Genomic DNA, 17648 nt, shown 5'->3' on the forward strand with positions numbered 1-17648 from the left:
AACAACCAAGGCCTTCTGTGCTGTCTCTCCTGTTCATCCTGTCTGACTGACTGGTTATCTGGTTGTCTGGTAAAACACCATAGGCCCACCCAGGTGCATGCTGGTCTAACTTGGTGCTCCCTATATATATATACCCAGGTGCCCACAGTCTAAACCAATAAGAAAACACAAAACAAAAAGGTGCTAAATACCAAAGAATGAAAGCAATAACCATGAAAATCCAAAAAATATATTCTAAATATTAAACAAACAAAAAGTAAACAAAAAATAAACAATTAGCAAAAAATACTAAATTAGTAAACAAAAAAAGTAAATTAACTTTAAACAAAAAACTAAACAGACAAATAGCTCCTACACTTTATAAGACTAGCTTTTCCAAAGGATGCGACTCATCTTACAGTCTTCAGAAATGGCATATCAACTTATCAGCATGAACGCATAAGGCCACATTTTTAGGTACACCTTCCTATATTGGTGTACCTAATGAAGTGGCCAGTGAGTATATGCGGCTGCTGTAGCCCACCTGCTCGACATGTTACGCATTAAGAGATGCTCCTCTGCATACCTAAGCTCTGACTAGTGATTATTTTGAGATACTGTTGCCTTTCTATCACATAGATCAGCAGTTTCTGAAATAGTCAGACCAGCCCTCCAGGCCCCATCAGTAATGCCATGTACATTGTCACTTCAATCACCTTTCTTAATCATTGTGATCGTTCATCTTGAGTATGCCTACATGCCTGAATGCACTAAACAATGACTTACTGTGCTTTAATTGGCTTTTAAGATGTTTGCGTTAATGAACAGTTGAACACGTTCCTAATAAATGGCCAGTGAATAAAATGTAAAATATTAATTTCCATAGGAATTTTTGAGTCTGATTATTTACAATTTTTGAACATCTCCTGTGATATTTAGACTTTTCTGTAGATTCTTACTGTGTTTTTTATGTTTTTGTTGAGTAGGTATGTGTGAAGGACAATGAAACTGTACTGACACTTGAGTTTTAATATCTTGTCATGTTTTTCCTGCTCTTTCAGACAAAATAAAAGAACAGAAATCAGTAAACACAAGCAGTATTTTATAGTAAAAGTATTTTAAATAAAATCTGCAGTCTGAAATATGTGCCTTTCAGTTTTTGTTTCTCACCATGTGGCATAACAATGTAGCCGTGTATTACTTTTCTGTTATTCAGTACTTCATATTGTCTGTTGTAACCCAGTTGATGTTTGTCAGAGTTACTGCAGCTTAGAGCTTGAATGCATGCCATCAGGGAAGTAAAGTGGGACATTGGTTCCTTATTTATTATTTGACAGTTATGGCACAAAGCCAAAGCCAGACCCATGGATCCAGGTCTGTATCACAAACACAATTCCCCTCCTCTTTCAAACCATTGTGTATTTGCCTACTATCTTCTTTAAATTTTCTATCCAAATCACCGTTAATCCAGGAACATGTGCCAGTGTGTAAAATTACTTCCTTTTCTGTATATAAGCTGTGGTTGCATTTTGCCCTCTAACATTATACAGTATCTGCCTGCTGCTCTCTTTTCCATATATAACTCCTAACAGGCTCTCCTGTGTCCCCCTGCCCTACTTTACACTTTCCACCACTTAACACACTGTACACTGCAGATAGATGGACCCTACAACTGACTGGACCGGTTTACTGGAGCTCCATTTATCCATTATAAAACAAACTAACAAACAAAAAAAAAAAAAAACAGGGTCATCTCCTCACAAAACTAGCAGTAAAGCAGCACGTCATGTTGAAGCGTTAAATATTTGAGTTTGGTTAAATTGTGAACGTTAATGCAAGCATCATGAAGGACAAAACACATCACAGATAAACTATCTGATATTTGTCAGACCTGTGAGTCAGTACTTACTGAATAGTAAAGTTATGTAGAGCAAAAGGACTCCTCAGGGGGTCATTCTCTTAATTGGTTGTGTTTACAGTATTTTGAAAAGTGGTATTGTGCTGCCCTCTGGTGGTGAAATAGGGACGTGATCAGTACAAATCCTGGAAATGTAAAGCACTGTAATGTCAAACTTCAAGTTAGACTAATTTCCAAAAAGGATGGCCTAAATGATTGTGTCACATTATGAGAATATAGGTGATGGTGGTGACAACTCCAGTTTAATGCCAAATAAACTCAACATCATGTATAAACCAAGGAAAAGAGAGGCTGGGCCATGACAGACCCCATGGAGACTGATTTGTGGAAACATATAAAATATAATTATGTATTTTTCAATGGTCTTTCTCTATAATCTCCACAATGATAGATGAAGGGAACCTAACAATGAAGTCTGTGGCCTTATGAATGCTTTAAACCAAAACACAAACTGTATCATATAAGGTACAGAGATTTATATTTGGTAAGCAAGAAACACCTAATACCTAGTGGATAAACCGTACAAATTATGCATTTTTACAAATTCAGGCTCCAATGACAGTGGAAAATGTGTCCGTTTATTTTATTTTTTTATAGGGTAACCCATAAAGACCCAAACAGCCACTGGCAAGCGAAATCATCTACTGATCTAAAATGTTTAATAACTTCTTAACCACTATTAACACATTGAAACAATTGCAAAGAATTGTAAAATGCAGTTTGTCATCTTTTCATGGTTGTCAGATATGACCCATTTGGACGTTTAGAGGCTCCATAGTGAATGTGGAAACACCGTCATCTTCTACAACAATGATTCACTAATAAAACTCATGGGGGTTTCTAAATGACAGTGATTGGAGATTACTGTTTTTATATTAAGTAATTGACATCTTCATTGAAAAAGTCACTTTCTATTCAGTTTTCTCTGTTTTTGATATAATATTCCTCAACCTTAAACTGAGCTTTTATGAACATCTACATGATCAGTGAATTAAATACAGAAAAATACCTGATTTTCACTGAAAAAATGCAAAAAAAAAAAAAAACCCAAAACATAATATCACAATAAATGGTGAAAAATCACTTAAGAAAGGTTAAATATAGAGAAAAATTAAACTGGGAACTGCTGCAAAGGTAACAGTGGGTCTTTATGAGTTAAATAACTCACTATATAGTTATTATTTAATGCAGAGGAGCTCTCTGCTATGTCCATTAAGCTCTAATTGAGACTGAATACAAAGCATAGACAACATTATACAGGTCTTGGCTCATGGATAGTGATGCACTTACTTGTAGCCAGCATGTTCTGCACTTTCATTTGGACAAACAACAACTCCTGTATTGTTGTCTGTTGTTTTAATAACTGCTATGTAAAGTCTGTTATGTTTTTCTGATGGCATATTAAGCCAGTGGACAAGTGAACAGAAGGTTTTACTGTCATCCTGTATTAGAATTACACAAACAGGTGGACTGACATACAGCATGGGTCAGCTGAGACTGAGAATACATAGAAGTTAGATGAGAAGTTCAACTATGATAAGATATGAGTGAGTTTAATACAACATGTTAAAAGTACTGGGTAAATGCTGAGGGTAACAGTAAAAGAGCAGAAGCCTAATGCATGAAGGGACAAAAGAATAATGATAAACTGATTTATATTTGAAATATTGCAATAATATATACTTTTATATAATTATTAGTGTTCAAAACACATAATTTATCATCAAAAAGAGAAGAATTTAGTGTGTTTTGAGTTTATCTGACTATGCTCTAGGGGATAATAAAGATTGTTGAACCACTTATGTACAGTTTATAGATAAATAAACGGATATGCTCTCCTACCATTTTAATGTGAAGATTACTTATATATTTATGTATGTACCATACATACATATATAAAAATATAAATAGTATTCTGATATTTTAAATAGACCAAGCTGAAATTAGTAACCCACATGGCCTTGTATTTTTATTTATTTATTTATTTTTTGGCCAGATGCATAAAAATACTATATGTAAAGTCATTTTCCTACTTAATAATATTGTTCTCTTGAGCTTATGATTGTAAAGCAGCAACAAGACAAAAACAATATGTAACAGGATGAAAACGACAAAAAAAAAAGGCAGAAAAGTCATGTTTGTACCTGCACATGATGGGGATGCTGCACATGTAGAATTTTACTTGCAAGGTGTGATTGACATGTTTCTTTCTTCTTGCAAACATTCCAGCACAATGCATTTATCCAATTTGTTTTAGACGTAAAAAAACAGCAAAATAATGACAGTTAATGGCATGATTTTGTAAAACTGGGTCCTGAAGAGACACAATATTTATCTTAACAGTTTGGGAACCACTAACTCTGAACATTTTACTTGGTATGGAGTTTGATTTTAGACACATTGACATCTAAAAGTTGGATAATTGTCACTTTCACTTTGTTTTTGACTCAGTCTTTTTAATAATTGGTGACCGACACCTTAATACTTGTCACCCCTCTTCCATTTGTGTCAGGAATCAGGCCTGAAGGCAGAATGGTTGAATGTAATAAATGACAAGTTTATTGTTGCACAAAATGTACAAAATAACAAGCAAATGGACAGACCCCTGTACCACCCCCCCACCCCACCCCACCCAGCGTCCCTCCCCTCCCTCTGGTTCATTCGCCATAATGAAGCTGAATTTCTGAAACCTATGACTACGGCAAGTCCGATGGTCCAAGCCAAACGCATGGTAAATCTGAGAGACAACACATACCCAATTTCAGCATCACTGAACAATTAAAAATGAATAAAAACACCTTATTTACACATTTCTGTCAGAACTTTTACAACATGCCATCTATATATTTATACAGAATATGCTTGAGCACATACCCCTGTATAGAAAATATATTATAAGATCAAATTAAATTAGACTAAGGGCTATAGACATCCAAAGTACAGCACTTCTTTTTAATCTCCTTGGAACCTTTTTTTTTTTATTATCACTTTTATTTCCCACTTATTTGATGGTGTAGCTCTTTATCAACCTTTTACTAAAAGAACAAACTCTAGTTGCTTGCAGATGTCAATGTTTGCCATGTTTTTTCCTTTGAGGACCCAAGCCGACCATGGTGATGCCTGTTCATAAAAGCCTCCCATATTTACACACATCTCTCCCTTTAATTTTTATTTACTTTCTGACCCCGTGTGTGTCATTTATTGTCTTGTTTTGGCCATTTCCAACCCTGATATGGACGTAAAACGATGACTACAATCCCTTGAAACGCCCCCTCTCTGCTTATTGACGTAATAAGAGTGTAAACCAATCAGCTTTGGCACTGGGTGAAGACGTAAGCGTGCTGTGGTTTCTCAGAATTCTTCTTCTAGATCTTCTAAGTCGTCTGTTTGTGTACTAACATGAAATTTCTGTTTGGGATGTAACATACTAGCATAAAAATAGTTGTTCATCCCATTCTACATCCGGCGCATGATGCCTAACAAGCTAATACTGTGATCTCTAAACCACATTAGCACCATGGAAAGATAAATAGAGTGAATGACATTGTTCAAGTAAAGCCAGAGAGCACTACATGGATAGGTTTGTTTTTTTGTGTCAGGAAATTGCCACACATCATGTTTGGCTGCATGAAGTGTGAAGGTGAACAGGGAAAAAATGGAGGCATTTTAGGGACTAAAAAAAAAAAAATGACTTGGGCTATCTTATATGCTTGTGTCCTCGCTGCCTATCCTCCAGCTGCACCGGTGTGGAAAAGAAATAAAACAGGTGGAAGCAAATCTCCGGAGTGTGTCCATCACATTGCTTCACAATTCACCTGCGAGTAGAGATCAGTCGGTGCAGCTGAAGGAAGCGCTACATCTGCAACCTCAAGAGTTAATAAAAATAAAACAAAAACAAAAAAAAAACCCTTTGGTTAAACTAAGTGTGTGTTTGTGTGTGAGAATGTCAGGGCATCAGTTTGGGATCAGATTTTGGAAAGGAGATGGCGATGTTCTCAAAGTGTGTGCAAAAATACTTGTCAGACTACTACTGGAATATCAACCCTTTTATTTTTTTTTAACACTTGTTCGCCTCCGTTCTGACCTTAAATTTTGCAATATAGCTTCCTCTTAGTCTTTAATCCTACCTATTTTCATCTGATGTTTGTTTTTCACTTGTTTTAATATATATCTATATTTTCTTTTCTGACTTTTTTTCTCTTTTCTTACTTTACAAAATGAGAGACAGAATGATGGACAGCTGACAATATATATAATTATTTTCCTCTTCTTAGTATCATCAGGTTTTTTTTCTTAACCTGGGGATGATTTTGTTTCTTTGTTCGTTGTAAACAAACAGGTTTATCAGCCACTGGTGTTTGTTTCCTCCTCCTTCTTTTCGTGTCCTCCTCCTTCAAGTGCGCTCCTCCTCTCCTTCTTCGCCTCTCGTTTTCATTGCAGGAGGGCCCTGATTTGTTTCGAGGTGCTGTCATCGTTTAGATGCCGTGTCGTATACCTACAGAAAAGGGATTAGAGGAAGAATATATTTATTTATTTGCACATCATAAAACAGCAAGAGAAAAATTGAAAAAACAACATTTAAACAAGTAACATCATTGTGCAGGAGAGGATAGAAGCCAAAAAAGGCTTATGTGAATACCTCCCCAGAAATAAACAATACACAGGAAAAAAAAAAAAGAGAAAAAATAACTAAAAATACGATATAACTGAAATAATAAACTAAAGTAAATATAATAAAAATGCAAATCAAATTACAAATTATCAAATACAAATCAGATGATATACAGTCTTACATTTTTTCATGAATTAGAGTCTTTTTCAGATGCTTTTTAAATAATGATAAAGAAGATGTTGATTGAAGTTCAGGTCATAGATTATTCCAAAGATGTGGTCCACGATATTTTAGAGAATACTGATTGACAGAAGTTCAGCAGTACGGAATATAAAATTTGCTTGAATATCATGTAGGATAACTGTGAATAACCGTATTAGGCGGCTTTGACATGTTCTTACACTTCCTGATTCTGTTCCGTTTCACACACTGTGTTCATACCCACCTCAGTGCGTTGAGAAGCCCCTCCACGCTGTTGGATGGCTGCTCTTTCAGCACCTTGATGCAGCCCTTCATCTGCCGGACACAAAGACAACACAGGGTTTTAGTGAAAGGTCAGCAGCCTCAGATCTGCCTCGCCTCCCGCTGGGGCTGCCGCTGCAGCCAAACCCTGACACGACAGCACACTAAAATTATGTAGAATAATAGGAAACCACATCTACTAAACTGATGACCAAGTCGACCATGGTTGGACGATTAAACAACACAACATGCAAGTTTATTTTGTTTACACTGTCAGCTACAATAATTTCTTCACTGTGCCGTTTTTATCATTATCATTTTATCAACTTAAAAAAAAAGCAAAATTCTACCTCTAGATTTCTGAAATGTTTTTTGCTGGGAAAGTGGAAAGTGATTTCACTGTTTTACAATGTTATAGATAGATAGACAGACAGACAGACAGACAGACAGACAGACAGATAGATAGATAGATTTAGAAAAATAGTGCTGATTCGCTGATGTTTTCAATATATCTGATAAAGTGTCATTACACATATATTGGAGAATAGAATAGAATAGAATAGAATAGAATAGAATAGAATAGAATAGAATAGGTCTTTATTGTCACTGTTACGGGAACAATGAAAATCAGTTTAGTATAAAAAGACTGTATAAAAATATCATACAAAATTATACTGAAAAATATTGACAATATACAAAACTACAAAGAAATACCAAAATATACAAAAAGCCAACTCTATACTTCAGATTGAAGATAGATTATGTACATTTATACAATAGATTTATAAATCTTCTACAAGGAAGAACCTGAAAAGTGAATGTATCGTAATGTAAAGACAGAAATATGTTTTCGCAAGAATGCTATCCATCCCTCCTGTTAACCTCACACACATGTAGAATCAATGCCATGGATGGAAACCAGCTACCTGAGTAGTAATCTGAATGTGTCTGTAAAATCTTTATTGTTGTACAGTGGACAGTTGTCCAAAACTGAAACAGAAAATGTTACACCGAGCAGATGCTCTTTGATTATTAGTATAACATGGGAGCAGAACGAGACAGGATTCAATGCAGATTATAGACTCTCCTCTATGAACAGAACAAGAGGGTTTATGAACAAAGTAAAGTGCAATAATAACAAAAGTATGAGCCTGTAAAAAGGCTATTACCAAAAAATGGTGCAGATTAGAACCACCTACAACTAATGACTGGCTACAGATTGTGAATGGAATATTTGAGATGGAGATTCTGACCCATAGATCAAGGACTCAAGAAGAACAGTGTCATGATAAATGGGAGAAATGGACAATTTTCATTTCAGCGTCACATTACTAAAACCAATCATTAGTTGCAAAGGTTTTTATGGTCAATGTATCCCAAATGTCCCTTATGTTTGTATTGTACAGAATTCAAACAATAAAATTAAAGTTAAAAAAAATAAATAAATAATAATAATAACAAAAGTATGGCAGAAACTTGTCAATATGGAAACTAATCAAAATACAGTTACAGAATCCTTTAAAATAGACTTCCATAAACATTCCCAGCTGAATCTGAGGACACATTCCTGGTATTGAAATACTTGTGGTACTCACATCAATTTTGGAGGTCTTAGCAAAAGCCCCGACAGGGTGAACGTGGTCATAGAGGATGATGACGCCCACCATCACCCTCATGCAGAACAGCATGGTGTCTGTGTTGGTGAACCGACAGCGGTACTCCCTGGAAAGAGGCGAAGTGACAAAGACCAAATGTGAGCTTGTGAAGCCACACAGAACTAGCAAATTACAGCTGCGTTTTGAATGAGAAAGCATCGGAAAGTTTGTGATGATGTCTTTGTTCACGTAAAATCTAGTAAAATAGATGAAATGTGCTAAAGTTGGTGTGAAGGACAGGGGACATCTCTTCATTTACTTTGTGAATAAGTCTTAGTCAGTCTATTAAATTACTGTAAAATATGAGAAGGCCTCTTTTGTGTTCACATTGAAAGGATGTTTAATTAAAAATTAGGCTGCTGACCTTTGAAGAGGGAGACAAGGAAAGAGAAATGAATGAGAAGGGATGATACTCACGGAGTCTCCAGCATGACACGACACACACAGGCCATGGTGCTCAGACAGTCTGTGGTGTCCTCTATGGGCAAGGTCTTATTCTGACAAACAAAAAAACACATACAGACTGAATGTCTACAATAACAAAGCATTACAGTGTTGAACACCATTAACAGCATCCGGTTATTTGAAAGTAGTCAAGCTCTATTGTAAAAAACTCAATAGGCTTTTTCCACAAGATGGAGACAAAATGCATCCGCGGAGGTCACAGCAAGACGGTAAAGCAACTTGGCAGCAATGAATAGTGTGTCCTCTATAGTTTGTATGAGTTTCAAGGATTTATCAGAGCAGCTCCATGACAAAGCACAGAAAAAGACACACAAAGTGAGGTTTTGACAGCAACAATAAGGAGATGGAGAAAGTTCCTGTCTGTAGGTAATAAAGCCCTTATAAGAAGCTTATTAAGTGTTCATAATAACTTCCTAAACATGTTTATTCTTCAATTATAACATTAATAAGCACTGTTGAAAACACTGACCAAATAATTGTGAGTTTTCCATAGTATTCTTAAAGTTTACTAAGCTCTCTTTTTGTGATATCAAGATTAAACCAGACTTTTTATTTTCCATTTACCAGCAGTTAACTCTGTACTTGCTAACCTTAACTATGCTTTTTGTAGCTAGTGGATCTAAATTGAGAATAAAGCCTAAATAGGTTAATACATCTTGATCGCTGTTGCCCATAAAGTTGGAATAATTTAGTTTTCGGACATATTCCTCTTTTTATTCCTATTTATACACATCAGTAGTCATCTTTGATTAGATTCAGTGATTATATACCAAGTCCCAGTTGCACTTTATTTATCAAGAATGAATCACATTCACACACAATTATTTCATGAGAGGAAGGAATATTATTTTATAATCCAATTTTATGGGTGACTGAAAAACAATTTTTTGTGCAGCTATCAGCTCTAGGCTAAAGTGAATAAATTCTTTACTGTGACATTTATGAATTCAAACATCTTATAAAAACTTATAAGATTATTGGGCTTTAATACCTAGATACTAATAATTATTACAAGCACTTTAATCCATTCATTCCCCATGTTTGCGCATCCTAAACAATGCATTCTGACTTTAATGTGCATGACAATAGTTACAAATAACTGAGTAGATTCTACACAAACCTCTGAGACAAACTTGGTGGTAGCGTTACTCAGAGTCTTCAACATGGGTGTTGCTTCGGCGTAGAACAGAGACATCCGATTGGCCATCTCATTGTTCACCTCATTCTCTGCTTCCAGCTGAGTGCAAACACAAACCGGATATTACATCTTTAAAAAGCATTCATCACCAGCAGTATGAAAATAATGTCATCCTGCTGGTAAAATGAGATAATGGAGCCAATTTGGGGTCTAATTTGTGTAACTTGCCGGGCAAATTAAATATTGATTGTGCTTGTCTTTATGTTGTTAGGACGAAGGCAACACCTCATTAATGATTAAGGAGAGAAAGTGAAGCCATGTTCTATTGGTAAAAGACTTCACGTTGTCAAGGCTTTACCTGCTGGTTGTTCAGCCTGTTTCTACTTATGGTCCTCCTGTAGTAGCTGAAGTCATTCTGAATGGCTGGATTTGTCATCTGTGTGGTAAGAGAAAAGGTGATTCTTAAACAAGGACGTTCTTGGACAATGATTTTAAAATGTGGAACTGGAACAAATGTGTGACCTTTAGTTCGTCGAAGCTGAGAGTAAAGTGAAGGATCTCAGCAAACTGTTTGGCCAGGGCCTGCTCTCTCTCCAGGTGCTGCATGGGAGCGTACGGCGGGCTCGTCAGCGCCTCCAGCAGGCTGCGCAGGGCATTCTCTGCAAACGTACATATCACAAGATATTAGGAGTCACATATCAGATTGTACAGGCTTGTATCTCCCTCCCTCTACTTTCCCTCATCTCTTCAGCAGCAGTATTTCACTATTATTGTTAAAGGTCTTCAGTTTTGTCGTGTCAATAGGATTTGATACTTGGTGATTTCATGGCCCAACACGTTAAAAATACACTTAAGTCATGAACCTCTGAGTCTCACTTTAAAGATTCAGACAGGACTCTTCTGCTTTGCTGAAACAGAATATTTATACACATGCATCAAAGGTTTAACCAATCAAACCCTGCCTTTAAATAAGTACACATTTCTGCAACACAATATTAGACACTTAAATGATCACATATCTTTAAATACTTGGGGAAAATACATCTATGTAAAATACAGAGATGTTAAGGACCTGCCAGGGCAAAAAAAAGCTGAACATTTTTATACTAAGCCCTTCTATTTTTGCACTCATTGAAATGTGAGAACATTTTAAAAAGGTATATAATGTCCTAGATGAAGAAGGAGAAAGCAGTGCTTTTTTTTTGTCCATGAACAGTCCGTATCATTTCATTGCCATTTTGGTTGCAGAGCGTCATTCTGATGTAGTGGTGAGGCATTTTTCTCTGATTGTCTGTCCTTTTTGGCTTGTATGTAGAAATATGACACAATGAGCAAAGTTTGTGTTGAAATCTGTGTTGTGGTTGGAGCTGGTTGTTTTTGACATTAGCAATTCAGGCAAATGGAGCCTACTATTGTAACTGTTGCAGCTTAAGGGAGCCCAAGTATTCATGGAAAACCTCCTTTATGTAGAAGTCAGTGGATTGTGGCAGCTTCCAGAACAACATAACTCCAACAAATACACCGTTTAAACATTCAAGCACATGCAAATCTCCATATTTAAATGTGAACTCTGAAGCTGATCTAATCTAATTTTTCTTATTTTGTGTAGTATTTTTAACATTGAGTGCTGGGAATTCATTCTTTTTTAGCAGTTGAACCACAAATACATTATTTCCCACAATTATGTCTCTACAAGTGTCATACCACAGAGATCATTCAGCCTGGGCGTCCTTTGTGACTGTTATATCAGTGACCATACATATCCCCTGTGTCACATCTGCTATTGAACCTCGGCCTTTTCACTGCCTCGTTGCCTATAACAAATCAGAAACCCAGACCTCAGAGGCTGTAGTAATGCTTCAGAAGCAAAGTCTCCTGAGGCCCCATCCCTTCCTCCAGATTAAAAATGCATAAGGGTCTTCTATAAATAAAGTGTTTCATCTAAAGGGCCTGGGCAGAAACCCCAATCTCCCTCCTGCTGTTTGCACAGGGTGATACAGCGCATGGTCCCTGAGCTGAGTGCTTCCTCCTGAGGGTATACACCGACAGCTTCTGCAGAAAAACACTGCAACTGTTTATTGACTCTATGAGTCCTCTTCAGCATTCCCCACTCATGATCAAAAACACATCAATCAAAAAGGTGGTAAATGGCTGTTTCTTTGCTCATACTCAATGGGAATTTGAGTGCTTCCTCATTAAGAGACTGTTGGACTATGTCTGCAAGAAATCTGTTGTACCTTATGGTACATTAGTGCTGATACATTCTCATTAATTATTACTTAGTCCTCATTCTATGGTAAGCTGAGAACATGATGTTCATCAGATCGAAGTATTATTGGAAGGCAGAGCAGAGGCGGCAGCTGAACTCTCCTCATACTTCTCTCTCTCTCCCTGTCTCTCTCTGTGCTGGACGATCATGTACCACTGTTTCCGTAGCAACGGCTGCCTGGCTGCTAGGTCAGGATGCTGCAGAGATGGCTAGGAGGACATCATTGTGTGTGTGCGATTTGTTAAGGAATGGTACCACAGTGAAACTGTATGTAAAATCACAGTGGTGGTAGTACATAGCAGTGTTGGTTAGATTTGACGGTACATGATGAGCACCTCAGAACAAAACATGTCTTTTTTTATCAGGTTGAGATAAAAATGCCGCTTATTTGATTTGAATGAAACAAGTACAATATGTTCTGTACGTTGTGGGATGAAGCATCTTTTGCTCAGACCACAAAGTATTGACAATAGTTGCACATCACATACAATATGTTTCACATGCCTGACGCACGGCCTCTGCCTCCAGCAGCTATTGTTAACATGCAGCAGGCTCAGTGTGCAAATGCCAAAACAGTCACAGGAAATGTATTTTTACCGTATGCTAAGCGTTTATGCAGGGCAGATTAGAGTGTACTATCTCCTGCTTTCAACTGCAGGTGAAATATATCCTGTAATTTTTCTCCATTTTCTGAATGTGACTGATGCACCTCTTAAAGGTCTCTGTTGATGGATGACTGCCTGGATGACAGAAAATACCCTTTCTAGATGTACCTTTAGGATGCTCCTGCACACAGATATAATATTAACTCTTATTGGTACTCCAAATGGCTGCCTGCTGGAGAGTGTATTACATCACCTCAACTCCCTGTATAGACTGTATGTAGCAGCAGTGCTCACCCAGTCGCAGGGAGAACTCATAGAAGCGCTTCAGCTTGGCCACCAGGGGGCAGACTGCGTTCCAGGCCTTCTCCTGAAGAGCGAGGTCGCCAGGGTTCTGGATGGCCTGCAGCAACATGCAAAGATGCAGATGTTATTTCATAAACATCATTAAAAAAAACAAATTTCTTCTTTGCTCTCCTCCTGAAGGCAGTGTTTCACCTTAACCAAGCAGTTTCAGTCACCTTAGATCCTATTTCTATGCAAACAAGGACTAATGCATCTCAGAACTTATAACTTTTAAGAACTTCAGACATCTACTGACTCCATCTCTAATGTTTTATCTGTTATTTGGTCATAGATATGATATCAAACGCAGTCTATGACATCATTAAAAAAAAAAAAAAAAAAACATTTGAAGCAATATCTGCATTACCTCTGTTGTCCTGATTCCAGTTTTAGATTTGTGTAATGCTATGTAAGTTAAGGTTTGTGCATACTTATGTGCTAGCTTGTCCTGGGAACAGTTGCTGGTTGACATTAGCCAACCCCATTTTTAATCTATCAGTAGTTTTTGTTGCAGTGTAGAGGAGCAAAGGAGGGGCATCTCTGAAAAAACAACCCACTAGAAGTTTCACAACATTGAAATTAGTGTAAACATGAGGGTCCAACAAGCTAATGTCAACAAATGACCAGTAACTAAACTCCAACATGAGCTTCACATAAGAACACACAAACTATGCCCACATTTTAGATACTGAACCTTTACATGATGGACTTATTTTTCAACTATACGTAGACTCATTTCTGAATGTCACTGACTGCAGGTGTATGTAAATTTAAATGTACAATATTTAAGTAGATGAGCCTAAGTGTTCTCACTAAGAAATGCTACCAAGTCCTCAAGGCTAGGATTCAAGGAGAGGAAACAGTTCAGCATTATATGTTAGCAAGTACAGCACTAACAGCTGAGCAATCAGCAGCGATCGTTCATACTGCAGAGGAAACTACTATGCAGTAGTATGTGACTGAAGAAATGCTAATAATGACACTGAAGCATGCCAGTTTTCTAATTCATCTATTTAAGGCTTCAAGTAGAACAATATCAACAAAAACAAGATACTGAATGAAATATTTTCTTTGAAAAACTATGCTTTGGCACATTTTTGGCTCTTCCTGTTCATAGGGCATAGTGCCAAGGACAGTATGTGTCATCATTTCACCCAGGGAGGCCAACTGAATCACAACAGTGATAGTTTTCTTCTCAACACTGCAGCTCAGCAGTTTATTGATGTTCAGTTGCACTTATTGGCTGCTTCGTGTTCACATCTTGCTCACTTCTCGTATCTCCTGGCCTGCGCCATTATAAGACTGCAGCTCCGCTAGTATCCCATGAGCCTCCTCCAGCACAGCGCTGACCTGGTTCCACACGGCTGTTTCTGCCTCCGTGGGCTGAGCATCTGGGAGAGGAAAGGCAGAGAGAAAGAGAAAGAAGAAGAAGAAGAAGGAGAAGAAGAAGAAGACAGAGTGGGAAGTGAAAGTGTGATGTAAGGTGCGGGAAGGGATGAAAACGTCAAGGGGCGGTGGCAGAAAAAGGGAAGGAAAAGCAGAAAAGGTGATGGAAAAAGGGGAATGAATACAACAGAGAAAGAGGAAAAAGTAGAGAAGATTTGAGGACAGAGAAAGGTTAGTCAGGCACAGGACATGGATGATGAAATGACTCTAAAAGGCCAGATAAAAACCTGAGTACAGCCAGTCTAACCAATTAGTCTCTACAGGGCTACAAGTGACAATTAATGCCTTTCATTTAGTTAGTGGACGTTTCCACTGTGGTCATTCGGTTGTACTCGTCTACAGTCAAAATCTGGCCAGTAAATTAATAATTAGATTTATCCATCAGAGAACTGCATCAAGAGATCTACGAGTCACACTCCGTCACACACTGAGGTTTGATTAGAATTTTCCTCGCCAGTAGGAACCAGAAGATGACGAGTCACTTTTACTTCAGGGAGTCATTTGGACGGGGACGTTATAAGTGATTAAGTGATTCAACATTTCCAAGTTTAACATTTTGATGGTTTTCAAGCGCTGTAAAAATGCCTCGACTGCGGCATTTGGACAATGTGTCTGACTCCTGAACTATAATCATCTCGGCTGTTCATTCAGATGAGATTTATATAAGCGTGGATAGGTGTAACTGTCCCATCATATTGGCATCCATCTTTTCTCTCACTTTTTCATTACTGTCCGGTCCGCACTATTAATGAGGTCTATAAGTTGAACTGAGACTAATGGAAGCCTAGTTAGAACATCCTCTGGGCATGCTCAGTCTATTTCTTTCCCCTTTTACTGTAACACACACTCCGAGCAGCTCACATACTGTAAACTCAGTGTTTTGCTGCAGGGCTCCTCCCAGTCACAGTTCTGCTTTATTTGTCCATGTGGCGTGCTGCGTACACACACAGGAGAGATTAAGTGTTTGAGGGACACAATTTAAGACGTGTCCTCTTGAGTAATCATTGTGCTTGGTTTTCTTTTCTTTGTGTATCTATGAGCTCCCTGTGTTGACGCGTGACTCAGGTATAAAGTAGGAGTTTGCCCAGACATCTCACTATGTGCAGTAGCACAAGTGATTATTTTTGTACCCTGAGGTCTAGCCTCCCTGCTGTGACACAGTAATCAGGGAATATTTACTATCCAATGAGCACAATGAGTGGCTTAACAAGCACGGCAGCATTTAGAGACAACTTTGTACCATTGTGCTCTTACAATCTCCTGATTAGATAATAACTAAATTAGCCTGACACATGCTTGTAACATTGATGCAATTTTTTAATAGTTTAGCATTTTCTTGCTGACACAGACACAAGCAGTATAAGTTTTATGGACTGTTATAGGGTCAAAACACAGTAATGTCCCATTGGAGAGCGAACTTTAATTGATTGCCATTCCAACATTTATTTCAATATAAAGTAGCTCCTTGTTTTAGATAATCCCTTATGGTCCAACTAAAGCAAAAATGAATTTAAAAGTAAAAAGGTGGCTCATTTAGCAACACTAATCTGTCAAATTGTCTCTAAAATGTCCTGTCAGAGAGATTTCAAATACCATGTTTTGACCCTATATGAAAAACTGATAATTATCTTAACCTGACATAAAGACTGACACTGGGGGAAGGTAGTTTATTTGGTAGTTGAAATAATCCTGCCATAGTATGGCATAGTCTCCACCCTTTCTGCTATTTGCATATTTTCACAGTTTTCTTAACTACACGACTGAAGCAAAACCTCGCTAGCAGCTCTCACTAAAAATGGCAAGGATTTAGGCTGTGCATTTGGGTAGGCCAGGTTGTTTCTTTTGCAGGAATCTACCATTTCATTAGTCATTTCAGTACCAGGGATGGCTTCCATACCTACCAAAATAAGCCTCGCTATCTCTTTTTGCAAAGGCACTATCGCAGCATCCTTGGCTTTACATTAAAAAACAAGCAATTCCTTCAGTGCTGGTTTAAGTACATTTGTGTTGTGAACTAACAGTAGCTAGTGTTGCAGACGTTGGTAAACCCTGTGCCAGTGCTGTTGGTCTGGCACCTGCAACTGTTGCTGTGGAATTGGGGTAAATGTTATCTGGGTGCTTTGGCTTGTTTTTGGGTAGCACTGAATGCAGGATGCTGTGACAGTGCATTTACAAATTAGAGTAAGGAGAGAAGTTTTGGTGGAGCATATGAAGAGGCACATCATGGTATTCAAATGGCTAATCCCTACATAAGAAAACAGCACGTGAAAATACCTGGCTTTGTCAAAAGTTGTCATTTTCAGGGTGTAGTTGCAGCTCGGAGGTGGTTGTTCTTTTATGTAGTGAGGCAAACTTTCAAAGCAATAATGCACAGATGGCATAAGGAAGGAGAATGACAATCCTGCCACTGCATGATGGAAGTATTTACTCTTATTTCCTCAGAGTACATCCAGTGATCCAGACTACAGAGGAGCAGAAGAGAAGCACTAAAAAACTTGGGAGCAAACAGGATTTTGGTATAAAAAGTGTTACCCTACATAGGAATTAGTGTGCAGGCTGTTATCATGGATAACCAAGACAGGCTACCATTGAAAAGGAGTTCACCAACACCAAACAAAACAGACTCCAACACATACTCTTTTATTACTGAGCTTCAGTGTCTGCTACTGTACCAGTGAGGACTACTGAAGCTACCTGTTTTCAGTCTTTATGCTATGTTAAGTTCATCAGTCTATACACTCACCCATAAAATTAGAA

The 17648-nt window shown here is 37.7% G+C and overlaps 1 protein-coding gene across 4 annotated transcripts in view; it reads right to left on the reverse strand.

Annotated features, from left to right (window-relative positions):
- Positions 1–4877: 4877 nt before the first annotated feature.
- fam49al (family with sequence similarity 49 member A, like) overlaps positions 4878–17648 on the reverse strand; it is a 44617-nt gene continuing 31846 nt past the window's right edge. For all 4 annotated transcript variants that reach the window (XM_030148127.1, XM_030148131.1, XM_030148128.1 and 1 more), the window contains 9 exons: positions 14715–14836; positions 13398–13503; positions 10752–10888; positions 10588–10665; positions 10212–10328; positions 9044–9123; positions 8567–8693; positions 6955–7025; positions 4878–6392 (listed from right to left, as the gene is read on the reverse strand). In XM_030148127.1, coding sequence (XP_030003987.1) covers positions 6329–6392; positions 6955–7025; positions 8567–8693; positions 9044–9123; positions 10212–10328; positions 10588–10665; positions 10752–10888; positions 13398–13503; positions 14715–14836 — 902 coding nt within the window. In that variant the 3' untranslated portion in view covers positions 4878–6328. The remainder of the gene's footprint in view (positions 6393–6954; positions 7026–8566; positions 8694–9043; positions 9124–10211; positions 10329–10587; positions 10666–10751; positions 10889–13397; positions 13504–14714; positions 14837–17648) is intronic.

This window comes from Sphaeramia orbicularis, chromosome 11 (genome assembly GCF_902148855.1).
Source record: "Sphaeramia orbicularis chromosome 11, fSphaOr1.1, whole genome shotgun sequence".
Taxonomy (NCBI): Eukaryota; Metazoa; Chordata; class Actinopteri; order Kurtiformes; family Apogonidae; genus Sphaeramia; species Sphaeramia orbicularis.